This window comes from Chlamydotis macqueenii, chromosome 2 (assembly GCF_036417535.1).
Source record: "Chlamydotis macqueenii isolate bChlMac1 chromosome 2, bChlMac1.mat, whole genome shotgun sequence".
NCBI lineage: Eukaryota > Metazoa > Chordata > Aves > Otidiformes > Otididae > Chlamydotis > Chlamydotis macqueenii.
The window spans coordinates 66,141,757-66,155,505 of record NC_141557.1 but is presented as its reverse complement, the minus strand read 5'-3'; the positions used below and the strand labels follow the sequence as shown (position 1 = coordinate 66,155,505).

Genomic DNA, 13,749 nt, shown 5'->3' with positions numbered 1-13,749 from the left:
TCCTCATGCTCCACTTTTTGGTTTACCACTTAAAGACACTGTAAAATGGTATCATATTCCAGAGCTGCTGTTCTGCAATAAACTAAGTCCACTTCAAGTGTCTGAAATAGAGCTGGGGAAAAAAAAAACAAAACAAAAAAAGTGCCAATCAGGAAGTACTTCTGAAAAATAAAAATTACTAGTATATCTACTGCCAGAAATGTGTGGAAGAGTTTTAGGGTTACAATGCTCCTATGTGATGGGTGTAGTCAAATGCACCCAGTTTCCTGCTTCTGCAAGCAGGTGCTGCAAACCTCAGTTCTTCCTGTCCTCTTCCTTGTCTAAGCAGTTTTGCATCTCTGAAACACCCAGTAACAGCACTTGCAGAAGAAAGGAAGGAAAACTCTTGTGAACAACAAAGAAAATGTCTTTCAATTGAGCTTAAAAACCTCACTTTGGGGGACATCAACAGAGTAGTGAAGATCTATGTTCTTCTACCCATGCTCCCACCTGGCAAAATACGGGGCACAGATCTCAGGGTGCCACCATACCCTTTCCAACACTGCAGAGTGACAGAATTTGCTAAAAGAGGTACAGAAAATATTCCCAGCTACCTTTCAGTGTGGAACCCCCTCACAGGCAGAAGAGGATACACAACTGTTTTGGGAAGCCATCAGTAATGGCAAGGGAAATTCTGCAGCAAATTTGCTCAGTTTTGGTAGGTATTTTTTGTAGAGTTAATTTTCAGTCAGCTCAACCTGTGCAGATGCACAATGGAGTTTTTTCACAACAGACGAAAAACAAGCATGGCACAAGGGGAGGGAATATATGCAGAACCACCATTTTTAGTAATAAACTTTAGTCAGAGCTATTTATTTCACTGAGAAAATCACATTTTCAGTTTATGTTTTGGCAATTATCTTTGCAAACATAACAGCTAGTAAGTCACCCTCTTTGTTTCTATAAACAATGAAACTTTATATTCTGCAGTTGCTTGCAGAGTCCTGGATTCTGCTGGCAAGCAAATTTTCTAGATAGCTTTTTTCCTTCATTTTTTAGCCTATTTCCAAAGAGCGGTGTACAGGGCTTTTTTTTTCCTTCCCAAGCACAATTATCTTTGTTTCATTCCTTTGCTATAACTGACTGTGTAGAATTAGCAAGCCTCCATAACTGCCAACTTCAGATACTCACTTTCACAATCATGAGATTTCACAGTCGTAAAATACTGCTCTTCCCTGTTGTTCTACAGTTTAAAAGTAAAATTATTGCTCTATACTCTCTAATGTAAGATATGCTTATCTAACCCTCATTCATGTTGCCTGCAGGCTTATTTTTAATCCCTTCAGAACTGTGACAGGAAGAGAAGCCACCAATAAAATGTGTACAGTGACAATATCCTGTTGTGGCTGGTTTTTCCTTCCTTATTTCTGCTCAGAATTTGCAGCACGCTCACTTCATGCTCATTTATTTTGGATCTTGAACCATGCAAGAAGACAAGAACACAGCCCCAGCTGTTTAGTTATGCCTGTCTTACAAGCACCTTACATTCTACAGCAAATATCTCTGGAAGCTGAACTTTGGAGCATGTCTAATTTTAGGCACTCAACTTCGGACACTACTGAAAACAAGTAACTTGGAGATGACAAGCGTTGAGGACTTGGTGCAAGTCAAACATCTCAGCCATCACTCAACTGAAATATTTGGAAATCATTAGTACCTTTCCAAAAAGTCATGCCCTGAATGAATTCCAGGGGTTACCCCCTAAAAAAAAAAAACAACTCCTAAGTTTTCAAACTTAGCAACCAAATCAAAACAAAAACTAACAGGAAAACACATAGCATGAGCAAGTGTCAGCTGGTGAATAAGTATAAAGAAATATAAAGTAAACAATAAAAAATAAGAGATACTTGGATTTTGCTATAAATTAATTTCATTTGCACTATACTATATTTGAGGAAAAAAAGATTTAATTTTCTTGCCTCATTAAAAGCATGCTGCCTTCTTTGTATATCCCCACTAGAGTTCCATACTTCCATTTGCATACAGTACAGAAGAATTTTGGGTTATAATACTGATATTTTCCAAAGATAACTGCCATATCAGGAAGAAAAAAAACCCACCCACGTTTGTATTACTTAGCCGCAGTATTATATTTTTCCCCAGGCGTATTCTTGCCATGCTTATGAGTCAGCAATAGCAGAAACTTGCTTTCCTTTACAAAGGACAGCAATCATTAGGCAACAGGAATAAGTCTCATTTTTTTCCCCTTTAACAGTTTGGAAAAAAAATAAAAGAATGCCCTTACATTTTAGAATTATTACAGTGATGCTCCTACTATGTTGTGATAGGCAAACTCTTGTCCAAGAAACAAAGTACAGCAACAAAATTCCAGAAACTCCAAGTGAGCTCTTCTCGAAATACCCTATGAACTTGAACATAGCCAGGGAAAATAAATTCAACAATCCTTTAAGTTGCATGAGTAATTTTAACTTCCCTTTCAAACAAGCCCTTTACACATAAAGCCTAAAAAAACATGCTTCAAAAGAACTAGGACGTTGTATGATCTGCACAGCTGGCTTGCAAAATTTATTTCCATCTCTTTGTCACAAGGTTTTATACCACTAACATCTGGCTATCTCAGAAGCACTTTGAGAAAGCATTTCAGGTTTGATTTTTAGCAAACTTAAGATATCTCAAAATGCAGGTGGACTTTTTCCCACTGTTATTGTAGGGCTAAGTCAGAGTGTGGTAGCATGTCAGCTTCCCTGATGCTGGAAGGCACCCAAGCAAGAAGCAGCCCATACTTTATACAGGACAAGGCAGAGGAGACTCAGAAGGTGATGACCAGGGACCTGGGTCCCCAATGACTGCTCAAAGCCTCTCCAGGGCAAAAGCCAGTAGTTCCACCTGCCAGCAAATAAATGAGGCCATCATCTCATAGGCAGAAATAGACCAAGCAATTGCAAAGACCCAGTCCTAGACACAGGAAATGGAGGGACACCTGCCATTTAGGGTCTTCTAAACTGGTCTGGTACATTGTCCTTATCAGTGACTGTGCTCAAAAACTCAAGCATCAGAGAAAAATGAAAAAGAGGAGGCAGATACAGAATCAATTTTCTCCTAATAATCATTTATACCCTGACTCAACTCTGCCAAGGCCAAAAAACCAGGAAGCCTGATGGAGATAGTTAGGCAATTGAGGTAATCATGCACATAAAATGTATGACAGACAAACAGTTAGATAACAGACTACTGATGGATGAAGGCAGACTACATCTGACACCTGCTATGTGTAGTGTAGTCTCTTCAAAGAGAATATTCAGTTCATGAAACCTTCAAATGCAGCATTAAAGATAGGCAGCATGAACTGAACAGAGAGGAAATGCTCAGTATATGGGAAAAAAACCCAAAAAACCCCAAGAGTTAAAAATCAGAATAGACAAGAGGATAACCAAGAGGGAAACACATTGCAAAGCATATAAGGGGCAAGTAACTTTCTATATAAACTGATAAAAGGATAGCTGTAGCTTAGACTCTGTGAAAGTGGGATGCTGGAGAAGTGACCTCTCTTGGGCGTTGGCTGATCTTCCCTACAGAGATCTGCTGCTTCCTGCTGTATCACCATGTGAAGAAACTCAAGCAATAAATCCAGCATTGAGCCAAGCCCTGGGAGGGGATGACGACTCTAGCCGACCCACTCACCTGTAACGGGAGCAGCTGCGCTTGGGACTGCCAGCAGTGACTCTGGATCCCAAAAGTATCAGCAACACCAGAGGCAGAGCTGCCAGAAACCAGTGCCTGCAGAGGGGATGGGCCCTGAAAGGAGCCAGCAAAAGAATACATATTTCCAAAAGCTTTCCCTTTTAGGCTATTAAGTATCCTACTCTAGATACTCATGTTTTTCGTGTAAACATCCAAGTCCTCACTGACTCTGCCCAAGTTCTTGGCCTCAGCAGCCTCCTGTTGAAATGGGTTTCACAGTCCAGTTCTGGACTGCATGAAAAAGATCTTCATTTTAATCAGTAGCCTTCCAACATTATCACATTTTTCTCTTCAGGTGGAGAAACACTGGGAGACAGAAGAGAAGTCATCCTAGATCTGTTTCATTTATGCTGCTCATGTATACTTTCACCATGATCTCTCTCAACAGTCACATTTCTAAAGCAAACAACTCAGCTCCTTCACTTAGCTTTTGCATGTTTAAGAAAAGAAGTCAACCCTGTAATTTCTTCTCTTTTACCTTGTTCATATTTTCATTCTGGTTTCACGGCAAAGAACAGCTACAGTTGTCTTTTGATTGACAAGAGCAACTACAGTGGGACAGAAACATAATTACGTCACCCATTTCTCTCTGTCCTGGACCATTCTTCGATCTAATCCTCATTTTATTTACTGGTTAGCATCTGCAGAACATCTCTAAAACTTTATTTTTCCAAACTGCTGTGTCCATTTTCCTCTCTGCAATGTTACATTTGGAACTGGTAACTAGTGCCCTAGCAAACAAGGAGCAATAAAGGTAACATAGAATTAAAGTTACATTCTCTGAACAAAAGACAAACAAATGTTTCCTCTCTCAGGACTCCATCATATTTCACAATGTACCACAGCAATATGCCTGCACTTTCAACATACTTGTATAAAGCAGGCAAAACCGACCCATGCACTGAGTGCAGTGTTATTGTTGCTGTGGCAACTACAGACCACAGTTTTTTGCCTCAAGAGAAACAGCATCAACACAAACATACACACACAGGCTTAAACAGCTGTGGGTGCTAACAGTGCCTACAACTCACTGTGGATGTGTAACGCTGCCATCAAAAGCTGGATTTAATTAAAAAAGTAAGTCTTTTAACTTCCCAGTCACTGTCTCCAAACCATTTGTCTACACTTTTCACCTTCAATCCAGCATCGTTGGCCAAACATCCTGAGAAACCCTGCCACATAAGAAGTATAAATGTAAGACAACTTATAATCCGCTTGTGAGTGAACAAAGTAATTCTAAAACTCTCTTAAATAGATAAATCAGTGCTCTATCAGCTGGAATTTGCTGGTATAAATACTTACTGCAAACCGTAGGAGTCAGTGATTTGAACCCGCCCTCTGTGTGCGCACACACGAGATAAAGTCAATATTGTACTACTCTTTAACAGTCCCTTGCACTCGTAACAGGAAAAGAAACCCTTCTTTCACCAGTTTATAATGTCATTTAAGCTAGGTGTAAGAGTTAATAATTAAATCTTTTCTACTCAGTAGTCCTTTAAAAGAAAAGCTTAAAATAAAACTGATACATGAGCATGAAAACAAGCATGGAAGTAATTTGAGAGATTTTGGGAGCAGGGGTATCCTCAAATGTCTGGGGTTTTGCCTTGTCATTTTGCCTTTCTCATTCCTGCCCTATCTGCATTCCAGTGCCAAATTGCACTTGAACAAGAAACCACAAACTAAGAAATTGCTCAAGTCCAATTAGGGCTTTTGTCACAGGACCACGGCCTGTAGAAAAGCAAACGCTCACCCTGTGCATGACAGCCAGCAGCTGAAGTTTCTTTCTTCGCCTGAAATTGCTATTTAGTTTTTTAGTATTCTGCATGTAATCCAGAAGACTGATCTAAAGGAGTATTTTCTTGCCTCCTTTTTCCCTCCCAGACATCCCTAGCCTGACGCATTCACTGAACTTGAAGACCACAGAAAATAATCTGACACTGATCAATAATTTTTAAAGTTGCTATTCCATAAGACTGACAGATTTTTGTCTGGGACTTACCAGGCAGATACCTACACTCAGGTCTATCTGCCCTTTGCATATGTCACCTAGGTAGGTGACATGCTTTCAGACAGTACCTCACCCACTAAGCTGCAGAAAGTCACATGAGGAGACAGGCAAAATTCCCACCCAGGAACACCAGGTAAATGTTCAGAGCCCTCAAATCCCACCTGGGCAAAGCAGCTAGAAAGAGCGAAACCAAGAATGAAGAATTGTTCTAATATTTAGTATTTGTTTTGTCTAAGACTAGATAGCATGGCAACAGTCATGCTATAGACTGACTAACTTTCTTAACAGTTTTCAGAGTAATGACTACCATTTCCTCTTAAAAAAAAAAAATCCAAACTAGCAAAGCTGTCTGGTTAACATTTTGAATTTTCGTTTTAAAATTATTTTTCGTTCAAGTATCTTACTAAAGCTTAGAGGAACAATTGAGAACAAACTCCTTGTGAATTTGCAAATGTTTCAATTTATTTGATTCAAAAATATATTTACAAGTTTTTTTCTCACATTATTGAGATTTCTTTTTTTTTTAAGCTTGAAATTTTCTTATTGTGAGGGAAGCCCAAAACACAGTAGAAAAATTTATTTCCCACCCAACTCTATTAAGGATGCAACATACGGTAAGTAGCTCCTCCCAAAAAAAAGTTATAAAAAAACCATTTCTGTCAGAAACTATTGCTTGTGCTTTTGTTTTCGCTTCCGTGCTCACCTATGATTTTGCAAAAGCTGTTTAAAATGCCTTAAGCCAGGGAAAAAAGGACTGGTGAAAATGAACATTTCCAATCAAGATCATAAGAAGGGAGAACGATCAAACCCCACCTTGCTCTGGGGTAGGATCACCCAAAGGGTTTCCCCTTGGCTGTTTTTCTCCACCAGCCGTTCTCCCCAATGGCAGAGGCGGGACAGGCTGATCCAGCTGAGCCCAGTGCAGAACAGACTGGATTCCACATTGTCAGAAGTGACCGAACAAGCCTGACCAGTGCTATGCTCTGAAGAAACTATCAAGTGAAGGTCAGAGATTTTCACTATGCCCATCTTAGTAAGTGCTGTGGTGCCGCAGAAGTGGGTCTGAAGAGCAAAACAGCTGAGGATGAGGACCCCACATTCCTGAGACTCATCGTCTGGAGGGTCTCACTTCAGAAGAGCTGAACTTTGGTGCTGCAGGCTGCACACCCTTTAGCAGCTGAAGCACCGCAGGCTCCTGTGATGCATCCTTCAGCTTCACATTCTCGAAAAGTAACCCTGTGCAGATGCTCCGGGGCCACTTCACATACAAAGTGTGCAAAGTGGGGACAGTTAAGAGATTCATTCCCAAAGCACACTCCTGATCCAAACTACATGTTAACATAAACACTCCCACTATTAGTAGAGGACAGTAGAAATTTATGCATCAGGCTGCACTTTTAAGAGCCAGTCTGAGTTTCTGGAAGCTCTCCTTAAGTACCCTCACTAGACTACCTGAGCATCCAGAAGGTGAGGCTTGGTACCCTCAAAGTAACCTGTAATCACTAGGTCACTTCCAGAGGGATTTTTTCACTCCAAAGAGAAACACGGCCCATTGACATCAGACTTCTTATGTGGTTTTGGACAAGTACAAAAGATTGGATTCACCTCAGTACTGATGCCAAGCCCAGCGCTGCAACCTCCCCTGCCCAGGGATTACCAGCACCACTTGCAGTTTGGCAAGTCTGCCTCGAGTGCTGCCCATTCTCGTGAGCTGTAACAGGAGACAAGGAGCAGCCAGGGCATTAAATACCATGCCAGGCTGGCCAACACACAGGAAATCCTAAGCATCGGGGGCTCCCCTGAAAGCACAGAGCCAGCTCTGTGCTCGGTGCCTAGACCCCTAGGCTGGAGCCCAAAAGTCTTCGTCACTACTTTATATTGTCTCAAAATAGCTGCAGAGCACCACTAAATCAGTGCTGGTGTGATTAATGTGCAGAGAAGGTTTCAGGAAACTTTATGCAGCACTTCAACATTTATTTTTCCAGATCTCATTTAACACAAATGAGAAGGAAAGTGCTTAAAAGGGGGAAAATTGCAAGCGGCTGATTCCAGTTGCATTTTTGTCCCTTGCCAAATGAAAAGCTTAATAGGACAGACTTTGTTTTCAAGGCATGAGGGATGTGGAAATATTTACACCCGTAGTATCAAGACATCAGCCATAAGGTTCAAGACCACAGTGCCAAACTGAGTGAGAACACATTGAAAAAGGCAGCATGTGTTTCCAAGGCAGAGAAAAACGTGTATTACTGCAATTGTTACTAACAGCTGACCTGAACAGAAATAAATGCTCTGGAGATGGCCTTAAGCTTTGGAAAGTACGATACTGCTGTCTCAGGACTGTCTCAGGAACATACAGAATCTTGGGCCCCGCACAAGCAGGTGCAAGGAGTTAGAGAGTGGATTTGCTCTAAATGCACGGAAAAGCTGTGCAGTCCATGAGCACTATGAACTGCCCTGCTTGCAGGCACCTGTTTAACTGGGGACCCAAAACAGGGACAACAAGACTATGCCTCGGTTCTTTAAATCAAGTGCTATGTCCTTCATGGCATCATAGTAAAAAGCAAACTATTTATTTTAAAGACAATAGTTTTACAAAATCTGGGTACTCAAAAGTCAGAAAATATCAAAATTAAAGTTTGTTTTGGCAACCTAAGTAATATCTCACTATAAATGTGTTTTAAGATGTTGATTTCCAATGTCATTGTTGCTTACTGTTTCTCAAATAACTAAAGTTATACCGCTTCATTTTTGCAGCTGAGGGTGTCAGGCAGGGAGGTGTTAAATCTGACAAGTAATGCTGCAATTCAAAATGAAAACATAGAATTTTCAATTGCAAAATAACTGGCATTGGGAAATTAGAATGTAGCATAGTTCATACCAAAAGTGGACAGTTGTCACTGTTGCCTTAGAGTAGCTTTTTTTTCACGTAAGAATCAGATACTAACCCCACTTATGCCTTCAATGAATTTTCATCTTCAGTTATCTCGCGTCAATCTATAACAAATTACTTCTTCCATCTTCTAACACCTCTACTGACAACCATTAAAGGAACCTCAAAGTTCCCAGGCTAGGTCTGCTGAGTTCCTAAAAAGCTAATTTTTTATTTGGCTTTTCCTTGCCCAAAAAGTGGATTAGAAAAGTCATGCGAAGAGGCTTGGAACAAACACATCTACTGACTAGCTAAACCAGACAGCATAGAAGTAAAAATGAAGTTGGACAGCAAGGGCTGAAAAATGTGAAATTTAACAAAAAAAAAACTCCTTGATTTTGGGATCAGAATTCATGTTGATTTTTGTAAAAGGAAAAAAACATAGATATACTTCTTTCTTCTTTTTCCTTTTTAAACCAATTCATCAGCATGCTTTAGGCACAGAGCTATTCAAACTCATGGAATGGTGGGAAGACATCTCTAATACTTCAACTATCCCAAGACTCAGAGGCATGTCCCACAGTCCCCCCACAGAATTAGTGTTTGAAGTAAACTGCTGCCAAAACATAAATATGCAGACCAGCTCCAGTGACAGAATTACAATGAAAAATAAGGTGTACAACCAGCAGCGAAAGCATCCAAAATTAAGTTTAAATGCACTTTTTTTCCCCTTTATGGAAACATGGCTGGTCTTATCAGTGAAAACACAGAAGTTAAAAGCCCTCTGATACAAACATGAGAAGATGCTCATACTTTTTTTTTTTTTTTGAGAGAGAGCCTCCTTGGACACAGAACATATTTCCCTGAAAGTCAACAAACTTGGTACTGTCTGACATAGGTCGGGGTAAGGCCTGTTAAAATGTCAGGTTTGTGGTACGGCAGTTGAAGATTTGCATTTGGGCTGCTACTTCTAAGGAAATAGGTAACCTGAGATATCAAAGGTACTGCAAAATAACCTTGAGAAGTGAAACTTTTTAACTGTATGTCTTAACCCTTTGAATCTGAATTACTTTTAGAAATGCCTAGAGCTTAACAAGGCATGGTAAAACTACATATGTATAAATAAAGCCATTAAACTTACTTTTAATATACCTTTAAATAGTACATTAATTTCTTCACTGTATTTATACACACATGCACTTTGTTTATAGAAATTACACTATCAAAAGTTTAATATTTAACTTTCCATATCTCACTGATTATGGTACAGAACGATGTCCCAAAATGGGTGAATTACAGCATATATGACAAAAAAAAAAAAAAAAGTATCGCAAAGTATACTTTGCCAAAAATTACTGTATAAGCATACTGGAGGGATGATGTTCCAGAATCAGTGATTTAGGGTATATGTGATAAGGGGGGGAAAAACAAAAAAAACTACCAAAACTCTTTTCCAAATGCTGCTGGAGGTATGTCATTGACCTAGCCAGATATTTTTAGAACACGTCAGCTAAACTTCAAAGTCTGCTTTCCTGGGAGATGAGGATGAATTGAACAGAGAGCCTTTTCATCCTCTCGCAAGCTCATTAATCTTCTTACTGAATATAGCACTTCTTTAAAAATAGTATTTCGATGCTAAAGTCAAAGATAAATCATCCATTAAAGAGACATGCAAATGCACACTGAGACACCAGGATTATTTTAGCATCTAAAGGAGAAAACATCGCTATGTTCTCACGCAGTACACTGTCTACTAAACAAAATGTGAACAGTCTGCCAGGTACACAGCACAGCTAGGCATTGCACCCTCTATAATTCTATGCCGTTTTTAAACCTAAGTTGCAATTTTTTAAAATGAGGAAAACAACCAACATGAAAAATAACATTTTCATATTCATCCATGCTTCCTATAGTGAGTGATACAATAGGTGCTTACAAAACGCCAAAACATTTTCCACCTGCCATTGCTACAGCTTTTCTGCTCCTGCTATGAAAGGATAACGATTATGACTTTCATTTTTCAGACCTTCAGCTCAACCTTTTTTCTGGTCTTTTTCATAGACTGAAACCTCTCTCATAGCACAGACCTTGTGGAAAACCATCTCTATAAAAGATGGGACAAGTCCTCTGCGCATTTAATGCAGAGGCAGACAGGGTTTTCACGTACCATGGGGACTTGGAGAATCTAAACTCCACCTGTGTGCCTTTGTCTTTCACTCTCTGGGCACTTCTCAGCACTTTTGAAGGCTTAGAGTCAGCCGCAGGGAACTGTCAGTCACACGGATGGGAGGGAGATTTAGGCTGTCACCATCCAACAAGCCGAGCACGACGAAGCTGACATAGAGTGACAAACAAGAGATTACCTCCTGTTGCAGCCTGGTCACCAAGCGGAAGGCATAGAGAGCCTGTTAGCATTGCAATAAGGAACTCATATAAAACCAGCCCCTGCTACACCTGGGATTCACATCTAGCAAAAGAGCTTTTGATACACAGAGCTGTGTTCTGCGCAGAGGACTCAGTGAACTTTTTTTCTCCTCCTCAGCAAAAGCCCTCTCTCATTCTAATAAGGAAGGTAACCAACTCACCTGGCAAAAGAGCTCTGTGAAACTGTTGAAGGTGGTTTTATTTTGTTTCCGAGGGCATTAGCATGAAACTCATGTCATTTGAAGGGACAGTGGCGGCACATCACTTCCACTCAGCCATCTGGGTATTTCCCACTTCAGGGCAGCAGAAATCCCTCATGCTTGGCATGGTCCAGCACATTGCAGTGGCGCAAGAGTGATGGGGGAAACTTTTTTAAATGATTGATAGCATGATCTCACAGGGACATTTAAGGAGGATCTGGGCAGTAGGGGAGGGAGAAGTCATTTTCAGGGGAGGAAGGCTGCATTTCAGTGCAGCTGTGCTGCAGTTCTGCAATGAACCCCAACAAGAGGGGGTTCCTCTTGGCCTGTCACTGCTCTGTGCCACTGGAGCCAGAGGGATCATTCACAGGGACGGCACCTATGCCTGCACACGTGCTTGCACAGCCCAGCCACACTGCTAACCCTGGAGCATGTGCACCCCCTGCCCCCCGCCCACTAGTGTGGGCTCAACACCGTCTTTGTATCACCTTGGCTGAATGGAAGGACAAGTTTTGGAAAGCTTAGAAAGAAAACCTACAGCCTGTCACATCTTCATTGTTCAGTGACCCAGTCAGCCTAACACTGTACTTACGCCATGGTGTTGCAAACAAGCTGGAACAATAAACATTTGCTATTCCTGGTTCCTTTGGTGTTCCCGTATTCACCAAACATGGCACAGAATACCCCCCAAAAAAAGAAGCTATCACTATTCATGTGCCTTCTCCTAAATTAATAGCCTGTAATTATAGGCCTTTATTGTTTGACTGTTTTAGTGTTGAGCAACAGATCTCTCTTTTTTTTTGCCTCAAAAACTGTTTTCTGTTAAAAAAAGGAAAAACTGGCATGCTTAGATGTAAGCGTTTAATCTATAAAATGATATATTTCTTACTCAACTTTAAAAACAAACAGTAGTAAAAAATGACACATAGCACCAGCCACTCTGCAAACAGAAGAAAGCAAATAAATCTCCGTCTTCTGTTGATTTTTACCAGCACGTCTCTGCTGCCCTGGTTTCTCAGAGCACAGCTCAACCTCCCAGCAGTTTGGTGGAGCCTTTTTCTGGTCAGCACAAACTTCCAGACCTGACTTCCTCGCTGCTGAAAGAACGCAGGAAGGCAGCAGGTGCGCACAAGCTTGGGAGACAACAAAAGGTGGCGGTAGGGGTCACTTTGATTAGGACAGCCAGCACCACTGCCAAGAAGATGTTACGCTGTTAAGCATTTCATACAAACTTGTTCGCCCGTAAGACCGCTTTCCTTTGCGTGCCCGTGCGTTGCGGGCATCTCCACACGCGTGCCTTGCGGCTCCATCAGGCGCTAGGCTGGGGGAGGCTCCCGTGCCTCCCCCCCGCGCCCACAAACGCGGTGCCCTTAGCGCAATGACTTCCTACCAGACACACCGCAACCGCACAGTGCCCCTTCCCGCACCCTTCCCCTGAGGCGGGCAAGCACCTCAACTGCTTCAGCGTCCCGCACTTGGCCGCAGCTCGGCTCAGCGCCCCGGCTGACAGCAGCCAGCGGCAACGACTTCTCGCCAAGAGTACGAACGCTGCCGGGGAAACCGAAGGGCTTTCCCCGTCACAGCCGCCAGCCCGCCCGGCAAAGCGGCACGGCCCGACCCCACCCCGAAACTGGCTCCTACTCCAAGGTTTTACACGGAGGTCGCGCCCCACCCCCCCCCACCCCCACTAAGGCTCTTTGGCAGACGCCGGGTGTGACAGCGAGGGGCGGCTCATCTCTGCCGGAGGAGCCCCCATCGGCGTCAGGACCCCCCGACTCCCGGCCCGGCCCGCAGCCTCACCTGGTCCAGCGGGATGCCCAGCAGCCCGCTCAGCGGGTGCAGCAAGGTGGAGCCAGTGGTGCGGTGCGGGGCGCCGGGCGGCTCGGCCATGCTGCATCCCACCCCCCCACCCCAACACCACCGCCGCCGCCGCCGCAGCCGCCAACCCGCCCCGGCCGCGCCCGCACCGCCCCACTCCGCTCTCCGCGCCCGCCGGGCCGCAGGGGGCGCTCGGCGGGGCGGGGCCGCCGCCAACAGCCGGGGGCGGGGCGAGGCCGGCCGGAGCCCCGCGGGCGGGGAGGGTTTGCCGTCACCGGGGCGTTACCTGCCGTTACCTCCCCGGGAGAAAGGGGGAGCGGGAGGGGCAGGCTCGCGCGTGAGGGTGCTCCGTTATAACGGCTGAATTCGAATTTGAAAGGCTAGTGCTCCGTCCTGAGGGATCCACTCACCCCCCCCCCCCCCCGCGGCTTCGTGTTTGTGACGGGAAGTGAAAGACAACCCGGGCGGCTCCGCCCGGGGTCCCCCGGCTCGGCCCAGCCCCGCTCCGACAGCCGTCAGAGGGGCAGGGCGGTCACAGGCCCAGCGGCAGCAGAGGGGAGCGGGCGTGGGGCCGGTCCGCGGGTGGGCGAGGCGAGGGCGCGCTCCTTGAGCTGGTGGTGACGGCGGGTGGGCCTGGGGCGGGTCCGCAGCTCCCCCTGCCCTGGCACCGGGTTACCGTGCGCCCGGCG

The 13,749-nt window shown here is 43.8% G+C and overlaps 1 protein-coding gene across 4 annotated transcripts in view; it reads right to left on the bottom strand.

Moving 5' to 3' along the window:
- Positions 1-13,153, bottom strand: part of MBOAT1 (membrane bound glycerophospholipid O-acyltransferase 1) — a 57,469-nt gene extending 44,316 nt beyond the window's left edge. For 3 of the 4 annotated variants that reach the window (XM_086743163.1, XM_086743166.1, XM_086743165.1), the window contains exon 1: positions 13,043-13,153. In XM_086743163.1, the coding sequence (XP_086599289.1) occupies positions 13,043-13,132 (90 nt within the window). In that variant the 5' untranslated portion in view covers positions 13,133-13,153. Of the gene's footprint in view, positions 1-12,231; positions 12,419-13,042 lie in introns of those variants that run through there. The other variant, XM_086743167.1, reaches the window with a different exon arrangement.
- Positions 13,154-13,749: the final 596 nt, after the last annotated feature.